This window comes from Colletotrichum navitas (assembly GCF_030913465.1).
Source record: "Colletotrichum navitas strain CBS 125086 chromosome Unknown LY79scaffold_78, whole genome shotgun sequence".
NCBI classification, from domain to species: Eukaryota; Fungi; Ascomycota; class Sordariomycetes; order Glomerellales; family Glomerellaceae; genus Colletotrichum; species Colletotrichum navitas.
Genome location: NW_026850624.1, coordinates 84233 through 95487, shown reverse-complemented (window position 1 = coordinate 95487; position 11255 = coordinate 84233). Strand labels below are relative to the sequence as shown.

Here is an 11255-nt window from a genome sequence, read left to right as displayed (position 1 = left end):
ACCAGGGTGTCTCAACATCGGACGAACATCATAAAGTTCCGGCAATGAAACTCTCATGGGGACTCGAGACAGCAGCCCAGCGGAAGCAGCAGGGCAAAGTCAGGGGTAGTAGGTCAAATGACAGAAACTGTGGAGGAGAGAAAGATCGCCGGAATTGGAAAAGAGATGTGGGACAAAATCAATGCGTGAGACGCGAAGTGGAAGGAGGAAACTGGGGAATGTGCGCGCACGCTGTTTCCTGATCGGCGCTATACCGAGGTAGGAAGGCACCGACCGCTAGGTGCCTACCGGTACGTACACTAACTAGGTGCTTCAGGGCTAAAGGCGCTAGTCTCGCTTAATGTCTCTTGGCGCCCCTGTCCCAGCGAGGATCCTCACTCGACACTGACGGGAAGCTTAATCTTCAGCGGGGGAGTAGTCACCTAATCTTATTTTCACCCGTCATCTACGGATACCTACCACTGAATTGTGCCATCCTTCTACTACCGATGCTGTAGCTGAATCGTTGAACCAAACGCCCGCCACACACCGGCAAGTCCCACCCCTCAGCGCTTTGTGCTCTCTCCATCGCATAGCCTCTCCCTCCTCGCAGTCTTCTTCGTGAGTCGGACCCGAGCTGTCGGAACATGGAAGGCCATCGTACGATACCACACGAACGGTGCCTTGTGTCCAAACGGCCCACCTTCGAGTCCGAACCGGTGAACGTCGCTGCGTCTCTGCTCCTCCAACAACGCTCCTCGCTTGACTCCAGGCATTGAGTGCATCAAGCGCGCATGATGCTGACCTTGTTATTTAACAACCCTCGCTCCGTCTTCTGTCCCATCCTGTGACTTTATCAGCTCTTCAGCCGCGCTCCTCATCCAGACCAGGGATTGTCCTCATCTCCACACGTTACGGTGTGGCGAATGCGGACATATTGCTTAAAATATTGGCCTCTGCTGGGGCGGTGCCCTTGCTCGCTAGTGCATTGACTGGCATACGTCGAGCCAGATCGTCGGTACTCCAAGCTTTACGGCCTAGCCGAGTGAGTGACCCTGGCTTCGCTGAATGCTGCATTGCTTCACTTGCATATCAGCTGCGCAAGCAAAAATCGCTAGTCCGTGTTCTCGAACTGTCTTTTTTTTCTCTTGCTCGACCTACAACGTCCAACCTCTTCATCGCTGACGCCTTCCCACTTGTCTTCCCCGCCTCCTCAGGAGCCGTTTGTCGAGGCGTGTTCCTCCACCAAGCCACGACTTGGAACCCTTCGTGCCTAAGTTGGTTCTGCAAAGCACTTCGGTTCCTGCAATTTCTTCCTAACACCTTAGGTGCACTGTAGCCGCAGCACGGGAACACGATGTCTGCTCTTTCTCCAGCAAGTCTAAATAAGACCTAACGTTCATCACGATAATCTGACTCGAGACCCATTCTCCATCACTCTCACCATTCATGAACACTTCTACACAAACACACACACACACACACAGAATTTGGTTTGCTCCACACGCATATTCAAACTATGTTTTCAGCAAAGTCGTTCTTCTATGCGGCGCTCGGCGCAGCAGTCTCACTCTCTGGGGTCCAAGCACAAGTGGCTGACTACCCTTTTGACATTAACGGTGCTTTCGAAGGGTGAGCATCCAATCTTTTCTGGTCAGCAGTCGGTGGTTCTTGGGAGTGGTGCTAAAGTAGGCATCACAGCGCGTCTGCTTCCACAACAGACTTCAACTCTGGTGGTATAATCAAGTGCAACGGGCACGCCATCACCGTACCCAAGAATCTCCAGGTCGCATACCCTGCCGCCTTCATTGGCTTCAAAGACTTTGTCGCCAGCAGCAGCGGCTACACTGGCTACAACTGCGAGGTCACCGGCAACGTGGCCAACGGTGTCCCCATAGCGGCCCAGGTTTACATTGCACAAGGGCTGCTCAATGATGCCTTCGGCTATGTCGACAAGGTCAACTTCGACGGCAGCATCAAGATGCAGGATGGAGTCACCCTCCGCATCAATGACCCTCGTGCCATCTACTCTGTGGGATACACGTCTCAGCCCTTCTTCACTGCCGACGATGCCAACCCCAGCATCACCTCCTTCTCGGGTTTTCCCATGTGCGTCCCGCGCAACGCCACTGACCCTTCCTGCCCTCTGTCAAACCGTCCCGACGTTGCTGGCTCCAAGCAAGGAACATTGTAAGTCACGCATGACCATCCCTCGTATCTCGGGGCTTCACCTTTAACGCGCTCCCCAGCCAAGCACCAGATGCCCTTGTCATGGCCCCGATTGTCACTGGTGACTTTATCGAGTATTCTGGCATCCAGGCTGGCGGTGAGATCATCGTATACAACCTCATCGTGAGCAACGTCCAGATCACCACAACTGGGGCACCAACCTACATCCGCATGGAGGACGTCAACATCGGCGTCTGGACCGCCGACACTGCCAATCAAGAAATCGCCCAGACCCGGGTAAGCTTGCCTTGCACCCTTTACCATACTGTCAACCCGAAGCTAATGCGCCGCAGTTCGTCGGATACACCTCAGATTCGTCCGCCAACGTCAACCCCATCAAGATCTACGCCATCGAGTACGACCCCTGCACCGGTGAGGGCGTCGACCGCGAGATTGCCGGCGTGAGTGTGCCCAACACCGCGGCCCGCAACAAGTTTGAGTACCGCATTACGGCAACGCAAAACGACCAGTACGCCCGCGAGTACCACATCGTCGCCGGCACAGGCACCGTGACGACCAAGAACGGCATCGTCGCCGGCCAGTACGTCATGCCCGTGTCCGAGTGGATCCAGCCCGAGGACAGCGTCCCCGGGCGCCCGCCCACCCCCCACGACTTCCGCAGCTACTCGTTCCTGACCAAGGGGCTCGGACGCGACTCCAACGGCCAGCTCTGGGGTCCCCTCAGCCCATTCCCTCAGACTGGCGCGACTCTATTTGACAACTCCCAGTGCGCGCCCGCTACCGGTACTGGCACTGGCACGAGCACTGGAACAGGCACGGGCACCGGAACAGGCACTGGCACTGGAACAGGCACGGGCACCGGAACAGGCACTGGCACTGGAAACGCGCCCCCAACCAAGTACAAGGACGTCGTGACAATGACGGCATACAGCTGGGTCTCGTCTCAGAGCGGCACCCTCTCTGTTGACTGCCAGTCCAACAGCACCGACGACAACGCCGTTTCGATGAAGATCAGCTACGCCAACAAGGACGGCATCACCAACAACCTGAGCATGACGTCCGCCGGTAAAGGTCTCTGGAAATTTACGGGCAGCAAGATCAAGCAGCCAACCGCTGGCTCGGTCGTCTGCAAGAGTGGTCTTGGAGGCTCCGCTTCTCGTTAATATGGCTTGCGAGGTCTAATCCTGCTGTTCTGGTACTTTGGCTTCATTGATTTCCTCTCTTGTTCTTATTGTTTTCCCTTTCGGTTTGATTTACTTGTACTATACCTCTAGACATGGACTTTTGACGAATGACGATCATCACACCCGTAAGGTTCTTCCTATAATTGTTGCAAGTAAACCCGTTAGTGCCGTGATGTTCAATTGAGCCTGAATAAAACGCTTGAGTGCGAAAAACAGTTCTAAAGCGTTTGGTGTGGTAACATTTTCAAACACTTACATACGGCGTCTGATAGCCGCGTGTAGCTCATACTCGCCGTTATCTCTGATTAACATGTCGAACGAGCCCGAGACTGTGGAGTAAATATTTGACGATCTGGCGTTCAAAGGCACGTCCAAAGGTCCCCCGAGGCCATGCGGTGTCCCTTTTCCAGCCCAGGTCAAACGCGAGGGAACTCAAGACATGACTGAATCGAGGTTCCACGCAAAGACTACCAGATTCGTTTACATTTGAGGTCAGTTACCGTTCCAGCATAGTAAGTGACAACGTGTGGTGTTCAGTATACGATGCGCGGCTGTGAGAGACACGACTCCAGCGTGGGAGTTGACATGACGCAGCAGAAAGCGGATCTATATCGCAAATCTTGAATTCGCACGGAATCTTGTATTTATCTCATGTTGATACAACTAACAAAAGTAGCGCGAAACCTCCCGCGTAACTACGGCACAACCCCACCCCCATTATGCCCATGCCCGCTGTGCTGGCTTCGGTCGTTTGTTCATTTATCGCTATGCGAGTATTAGCAAACAAGTACCCGGTGGCTCGGTATTCTGTCCGACCTTTTCCCGACTTGATTCGTATCTTACTGAAAGTATTGCCCCTTGAAGCCCGGGAGGATCTCCTGCCCCTCGGACGACTGATAGCTGACGCCTTTCCTCTGCTGCCACGACTGCTTGAGGATGGTGAACTCTCCCATCGTCGGGACGCGGTGGCCGCCGGTCTCGAACTCGTTCTGGGTGAAGCCCTCGCGCTTCAGCACCGGCGAGTCGATGGTTTTGAGCACGAGGTCGTTCTGCGGGCGAGCAAAGTACAACAGTCCAAGGCGGTCAACGTGACGCTGGTCCTTGGGCGGCACCGCGACCTGCCATTCCAAGTCAGTATGACACGCGGTATCTCCGAATAGGCTTTTGGCGAGGCAACCGGGAGAACTCACCCTGTGGACGGTCGACTTGACGTAACCCCCGGTCAGGAAGCTGAGGGCGTCACAGGTGTTGACGGTCAGACTGCCATCGAGCGGCTTCGCCCACTTCCACTCGCCGGTCTTGTGATCCCTGATCTGCAGTGCTGCCACCGGCTGCCTGAACAGGAGGGTGATGGTGCCTAGATCCGTGTGTCCGCGGGACCACAGGCCGTCCTCAAGCTTCTCGATCTCTTCGGGGGTGAACTTGGAGTACTTCATGTACCGCAGATGGGACTCGTCGTGCGTCTCCCACTTGTGCACCTTTGTGAAGAAGTCCTCGGGCAGCTCCAGCGCCAGAGCGATGAGGTGGTTCAGAGGGTCCAGTACCTTGTCGTGCAGGTCCTGGGACAGTTTGTCAGCGCCGGAGCTCGCGAGTGCCGGTGATGGCAGCGCTTGTTCAACATACCTTGGCAAAACCCTCAATCTCTTCCTTGCGATCCTCCAACAGCTTAGGGAGGGGCTGCGTGATGTGCCCAGCGTTGGCTGCATAAACGCATGTCGTCAGTCACGGGCCGCTCCCCCTTGTGTGATAAGCATTGTTGGGTATTGACAGGACTTACTGGCCATGTTCCAGACTTCCGTCTTGTCCTTGAGGTCGCCGCTCAGGAACCGCCTACCCGCGGGACGGTATCCGTTGTAGTCTCCCGAGTCCAAGTCCGGTTCGTACTTGAGTTTCTCTTCCAGGGGAAGCTCGTAGAACTTTTGACCGAGAGCGAATTGTGTGTCGACGGCCTCTTGCGAGATGCCATAGTTGATGACGTAGAAGAACCCCTTTGTGCGAATGGCCTCAATCAGTGTCTGGGCGAGCTCTTCGTTGCCCTCTGGTGTGCCATATTTGGCGAGATCAATGGTGGGAACTGCAGAGAGTAGTTAGTCCAGCAGCCCCCAAGACCCTCGAGACAGGCACTCGTAGGCGAATACGTACGGTCAGCCCAATCAAGGTTCTCCTCCGTCTCGGGGACGTGGGTGTATTGGTACAACTGGGACACGGCGAAAGGCATTTTGGGCGGGTGAGACGAGGTATGTTTTCTGAGGCAGCAGATCTCTGTCGAGAACTCAGTTTGTACAACACCCCGAGGTCCCAAGCTCGCCATTTAACTGTCAAGCTGACTGCGACGCCAGTCGTGGGAGTTCTGGATCGCGCGGACGAACACAAGTTGAGCCCATTCGGCACCCGTGCCCGTACACCCCCCATTGAAACCTAGGCCATGAAAAGACCAATAATAGCGAGCGGGTTTTGTTCCATGCCTCTTGATTACACAACTTCAGATTACCCCGCGGGATCGATACGCAACGGGAGAGCTCTGTTTGGCTGAATCCTCCTGGAGAAGCGAGATCGCCACATGTCATCATCTGATATCGGATGGCGCAATCCCCACCCCCGCCGCACGCCTTCGGCTCTCTCACGACCGCAGCGCCGGGGCATCTACGCCAAGGTATGAACGAACTCTAGCCGTCTCCAATCACCAGTCAGTCATACTGGCACGCGGTGTGACGCTGGCAGCCGGAAAGCCACTGAGCTCGGCGGGACTCGGACTTTGCGTGCACCTGGGCTCGCGATACCATTGCCGCGTCGGAAATTATCAGCATGGTCGATATCCGCTCTCTCGCGTCTGACCCCGCGTGACTGGATTGTCGCCATTCCTGCCGCGATGGCGAATAGTGGATGAGACTCTTGGGTGTATGCGCGAGGTCGGATTTGGGCCGCCTGGACGGGTGAAGCCCGAAGAAAAACATGCCGCGCACAAGACGCCACTTGAAGGCTGAGACCGGAAGGGGGGGGTAAGAATCAGGAGCGGCGAGTCCTTATAAGCCTGTTGGCATGACGGGCAAACCCCAGGGAAAATCGGGGATTTCGAAAGTGTTATCTTTCATAGACAGACATATATAAAGCCTCCTTTACTGGAGTACTGGACGCGGCTTCATCTTGGGGACCCGTGCTCGGTAGTAACCTGTGACAATAATGGGTGGCATTATTCCCGCACTGAAGAAGAATAAGGTAGGGGCGGTGGTGATATCTGTGTTTGATTGGTATCGTAAGTATTTTGACATCTCTGTAGGCTATGCCAAGAAACACAACTGACGTCAACAGCCTCCCACTATCCAGCGGCGGAGAGAAGATTGCTCAGGAAACTGGACCTAGCGATTCTCGTCTTCGGATGTTTAAGTTGTGAGTAATCTAGTTACAAGAAAACTATGCCTATAGAAAGAAAAGAGCTAACTTGGTTGGAACACATAGTCTTTTGTAGAGTCAGTATTCAACCATCATCGACGTTGGCTTCCTGCCAGCAAAAGGCTAAAACATGAACAGTTCCTCGGGCAGCAGAATGTCACAAATGCATACGTCTCGGGGATGAGGGAAGACCTCGGCGCTTGGGGCAATGAGCTCAATTACTATGTCGTGGCTTGTAAGTTGGCTCCGCGTTAATGATCCCGTCGTGAGCAACGCTGACTGGCGGCCAGACAACACGGCTTATGTGATCGGGCAAATCCCACTCATGACTCTTCAGACCAAAGCCAAGATGTAGGCGCGCAACCAAGAATACGCCATATTAACAAGGATACCGCCATGCTAATTAGTCACAGTGCACCGTTCCTGCTTCCTTCCTTGCAAATCATATGGGCGGTCATTGCTTTCTGTCAGTCGGAGATCAAGTATAGCTGGCACCTGTACATCTTGCGGGCCATCACCGGCTTTCTTGAGGCTTCGTCCTTTGGAGGCACTCATCTCATTCGTGAGTCCTTCCCCTGAGTCGGTTCTCTGTTTGGTCTAATCCGCTAACCCGACCTTAGTTGGCAGTTGGTTCAAGAACGAGGAGCTCTTCAAGCGTGCCGGCGTCTGGTTCATGGGCAACTCCCTCGGGTCCATGTTTAGCGGTTACCTGCAGGCGGCGATCTACCGCAACATGAACGGCGTGTTTGGGCGTTCTGGATGGCGCTGGTTGTTCATCGTTCAAGGAATAATCACGTTGCCCATTTCCTTTTTGGGCTTCGCGTTCTGGCCGGGGCTACCCACCTCGCCAAGGAGGTGGTACTTAACCCCAGAAGACCATGCCCTTGCTGTCAAGAGAATTCCGACCGTCGAACAAGAGGGCATTACATGGAAGACCTTCAAGTACACGCTCTCCCGCCCGATGTGGTGGATCTGTGTCCCCTGTTACATGTCAGTCAACAATTTCGTCAACTACGTGGCGTCCTTTGCATATACTGATGCCTCGCAGCTTCTTATGCCAGGCGACTTACTGGACGGGCTACATGGCCCTGTGGCTCCGTGCTTCTGATTATTCAATCGAGTTGGTTAACATTCTGCCGACCTTTATCGATCTTCTGCGCGCTTTGTCCTCGTGGCTTGGGACCACACTGGCTGGTTGCTTGAGTCTTCGTGGAATTTGGTCTTTCCAGGCGGTAAGTGACAAGTTTTGGAATACGCTTCGGGGATATGGCGCTGACATATTACAGTCCTTCGTTTTGTTTGCATGCATCGTTCTCTCGGTATGGAACGTCCCTGACGTCCTAAAGTTCTGTGCTTTCTATTTTGGAGGCTTTTCTGGAATGGCTTCTCCAATCTTAGTAAGCTGTTTCGACTTTGCTGATAAAAGAAAGTGCTCTCGCTGACAACTTCGAATAGTATTCCTGGCTCAACTCTACTCTCAAGGAGAATTATGGTGAACGAGGTCTTATTATTTCCTCCATGATGACATTGGGCTTCTGTGGCCAGATCTGGGTTCCTCTTTTCACATTTCCGACGGTTGAAGCACCGCGGTATCCCCACGGATACCCTGCAGCTACCGTATTTGAGGCTGCCATGTGGGCATTCTTGATGTTTGGCACGTGGTATATGAAGAGGTGGAAGCTGAAGCATCCGGATCTGGAAACGACGCTGGAGAACGAGCCCAGTGCGCAGGAAGGCTCCTCGGTTCCGGGATCCGACTCTGACAGGCCTGACATAGAGGCCGCCGTTCCGCAAGAGAAAATGGGAGAGGAAAAGGTGGCAACCCAAGCTCTGAAGAACTGAGTTCCGTTTTGTCCTGAGACAGCATACAATAGCTTCAAAGATTTGCATTATCTAGACACTAATGGTAAGACACAGTTGATTGAGTTGTTCTTGATAGACAAATAGATTTCAAATTCTGACAGCAAAGTCCGCTCTGAAAGTTTCGAATTTTATGCGCCTATCAATTGATAGTGTGTCCTACTCTTCAGTGTCCCTTTCTCCGGCAAGCAATGTTTCTTGAATGCGCTGTGATGGAAGCCATTGTTCCGCCGGGATGAACCACCAGGAAAGAACGGCAAATATGGTCACAATTCCCATGATCACCGGGGCGTAGTTGAGCGTTGCTGCCTCAACAGGGAAAACATAGGGTGAGAACAGCACAGCGACAACCCATCCGTTCCAGAGCACAGAGATAGCTTGGAAGGGCTTGCTCCAACGCCCCAGGCTCCACGCGGGCTTCGGGAAGTGATTTGGTGTCAAGAAGAGGCGGCAGATGCAGATGAGACCATAAGCGGCGGCCGAAGGAACTCCAGCTGCTGATACCAGGGAGGTAAATGCCACAGATGACGGAAGAATGGTGCAGGTGATGACGGAAGCTACTCCCCAAACGACCAAAACGGCGTTACGCGGCTGGCCGTCGACGACCTTGGAGACCCAAGAGGACCACGGCAAAACGCCATCACGCGCCACTGCAAAGACAAGGCGCGATGCGGCTAGGACGGCAATGGCGGTATTCTGAGTTCTCTGTCAGCATTCGCGGATCATTTCTAGCTAGCATAGTGAACACTCACAAACCAGAGTGCAACAATGCAAATAATGTTCATGATGATGTGTGCTCTTTCTCCAAGAATGGCCGCATATAACGGGACGAACGGTTGAGCACTTCCAAAAGAGAATAATGTGTCGGCGTCAGGCTAAAGCAGCATATTCGTTAGTATCAATGTTGCGAAACACGCCTGCTTCGAGTACCAACTTACAACACAGAATAAAAACAAAATAACAACGATAAACCCTCCAATGCCGCTAGTGACTGTGCTCCAGAAGATACCCTGGGCAGCAGCAACGCTGGCGTTCTTAGTCTCCTCGGCGACGTGGCCCGAAGCGTCGAAGCCGATGAGGATGCCAGCCGTCGCAAGATAGGAGAGACACCAGTTCCAGGCCGCCGGTGCGCCTGTCCCGTTATACGTAGTCAGAAAGGCATCGTGCGCAGACCGGAAGCCATAGGCGCTCTTGCTGGTGGCGACAGGCAACCAGATCATGTTCAGAATGAAGTCAAGCAAGACGAAAGTGGTAGACAAGTAGAATATCCATTTGAAGCAACGTGCTACAAGCGCAATCAGCGTCAATGAGTCTGTTGTGCGGCACTCAGATTATCACTCACGGGGTAGGAGATTCCAGATGGCAGCCAGAGCCAGCATCACTTCCGTGGCTATCCATTGAACGGCCCGAAACTTGATACTTGAGGTGTCCGATGGGAAGTCAAGTTTGAAAACAACGATTTCCTGACGGAAGTGTTAGAGACGGGGAGAACAAACTGGGCAGCGAGGTGGTTTACGGAAAGCATGTAGTTAACAGCGGATTGGGTGTTGCCTGTAGCATGGTCAGTCAGGAAGGCTGGGATACGTAGGACGAGTAGAAAGGATTTCGTAACATACTCGCACAGAATGTTGTCCAGGCAGTGGTGCTCCACCACGCTACAATGAAGCCAAAAAACCTGCCGTAACGAGGTCCCCCAGCTTCAGCTGCCCACAGGTAGATGGATCCTGCAAGAGGGAGTGAAGAACAGATCTCTGCAATTACAGCAGCAGTGATGAAGGTGAAGACGCAAGTCACGAGAAAACTCGTCCTACGAGGCTATCAGCAACAAACTTCTTTCGCTGATGGCAAATACGAAGGTCTGGAGATACCAGTATGCAAGATTGCCCCCCGCAGCTATGCCTATAGAGAAAGTCACGCGGACGCCGCCGATGAAATAGAGTGCAGCTGGAAGAAGTCAGCTCCTATTTCAGTCAGGGACCCAAGCCCACAGCAATGCACGCACCAAACGTTGTCGCAAAGTTGTGGAAAACGTTGAACGTCCTGTGCAAGACCTAGCGAAGTGAGTCTATTGGCCGCATCTCCATGGCCAGCGTTGTCCGCTTACCGGCTTATAGCCCAGGGTTTCCTACGCCGCCATGAGCTATCAGTCAAGTGCTGTAGTACCGCGTCGCGGCGTTGCATCACTTACCAAGAGGCGCGCATCTCTGGTCGACTCCTGCCCCTCGTCGCTCCCGAGATGCGTTACATTCTTGCCGTCGCCTGCTCCTTGGCGATCAGTAGCCATCTTTGATGATGTCTTTGACTCTTGGTGGTGGTCCAAGCTGAGCGAATGAGCAACGTCGCGACGAGCGAATGCAGAAATGGAGGGGGCGACGTCTGATGGGACGGATGGTTATCGGGACAATCGGGTGCCGCTGCAAACCCTTTTTCTAGTGGTGTCGGATATGGCCGGCTTTTATTCCCGGGAGAAGAGCGAATTCCCCAATGACTGATTTTTGTCTTAGTCGCGTGAGGTGGGACTGCATGGTGGCATCGGTACTTCCTTGTAAGTAGATGACTCCAGCGGAGCGGGTAATAAGCAAACGAACCATATATTCGCTGTCTTCTTGAACGACTCCTATCTCTACCTCGAACTGACCAGCGTAAGCATTG

The 11255-nt window shown here is 53.6% G+C and overlaps 4 protein-coding genes across 4 annotated transcripts; 2 read left to right on the top strand and 2 right to left on the bottom strand.

Moving 5' to 3' along the window:
- Nucleotides 1-1498: 1498 nt before the first annotated feature.
- Nucleotides 1499-3483, top strand: LY79DRAFT_615154 (uncharacterized protein; the record flags this gene model as incomplete). Its single annotated transcript, XM_060561987.1, has 4 exons — nucleotides 1499-1611; nucleotides 1681-2169; nucleotides 2229-2445; nucleotides 2502-3483. 4 exons carry the CDS (start codon nucleotides 1499-1501, stop codon nucleotides 3330-3332), a joined length of 1650 nt encoding a protein of 549 aa, XP_060409788.1. The 3' UTR covers nucleotides 3333-3483.
- Nucleotides 3484-3963: 480 nt separating this feature from the next.
- Nucleotides 3964-5840, bottom strand: LY79DRAFT_566498 (2OG-Fe(II) oxygenase superfamily protein). The gene is made up of 6 exons (XM_060558826.1): nucleotides 5496-5840; nucleotides 5131-5427; nucleotides 4977-5053; nucleotides 4544-4912; nucleotides 4170-4471; nucleotides 3964-4118 (listed from the first exon to the last, which is right to left on the bottom strand). Exons 1-5 carry the CDS (start codon nucleotides 5662-5664, stop codon nucleotides 4193-4195), a joined length of 1191 nt encoding a protein of 396 aa, XP_060409787.1. The 5' UTR covers nucleotides 5665-5840; the 3' UTR covers nucleotides 3964-4118; nucleotides 4170-4192.
- Nucleotides 5841-6423: 583 nt separating this feature from the next.
- Nucleotides 6424-8659, top strand: LY79DRAFT_566489 (major facilitator superfamily transporter). The gene is made up of 10 exons (XM_060558825.1): nucleotides 6424-6606; nucleotides 6663-6740; nucleotides 6810-6820; nucleotides 6882-6978; nucleotides 7034-7094; nucleotides 7157-7305; nucleotides 7364-7733; nucleotides 7792-7975; nucleotides 8030-8140; nucleotides 8199-8659. The coding sequence occupies exons 1-10, from the start codon at nucleotides 6534-6536 to the stop codon at nucleotides 8583-8585; spliced, it is 1521 nt and encodes a 506-aa protein (XP_060409786.1). The 5' UTR covers nucleotides 6424-6533; the 3' UTR covers nucleotides 8586-8659.
- Nucleotides 8660-11167, bottom strand: LY79DRAFT_566484 (amino acid/polyamine transporter I). Its single transcript, XM_060558824.1, has 10 exons — nucleotides 10792-11167; nucleotides 10708-10728; nucleotides 10606-10654; nucleotides 10472-10547; nucleotides 10220-10410; nucleotides 10120-10154; nucleotides 9946-10066; nucleotides 9542-9888; nucleotides 9356-9478; nucleotides 8660-9299 (listed from the first exon to the last, which is right to left on the bottom strand). The coding sequence occupies exons 1-10, from the start codon at nucleotides 10885-10887 to the stop codon at nucleotides 8763-8765; spliced, it is 1596 nt and encodes a 531-aa protein (XP_060409785.1). The 5' UTR covers nucleotides 10888-11167; the 3' UTR covers nucleotides 8660-8762.
- Between the last annotated feature and the right edge of the window lie 88 nt (nucleotides 11168-11255).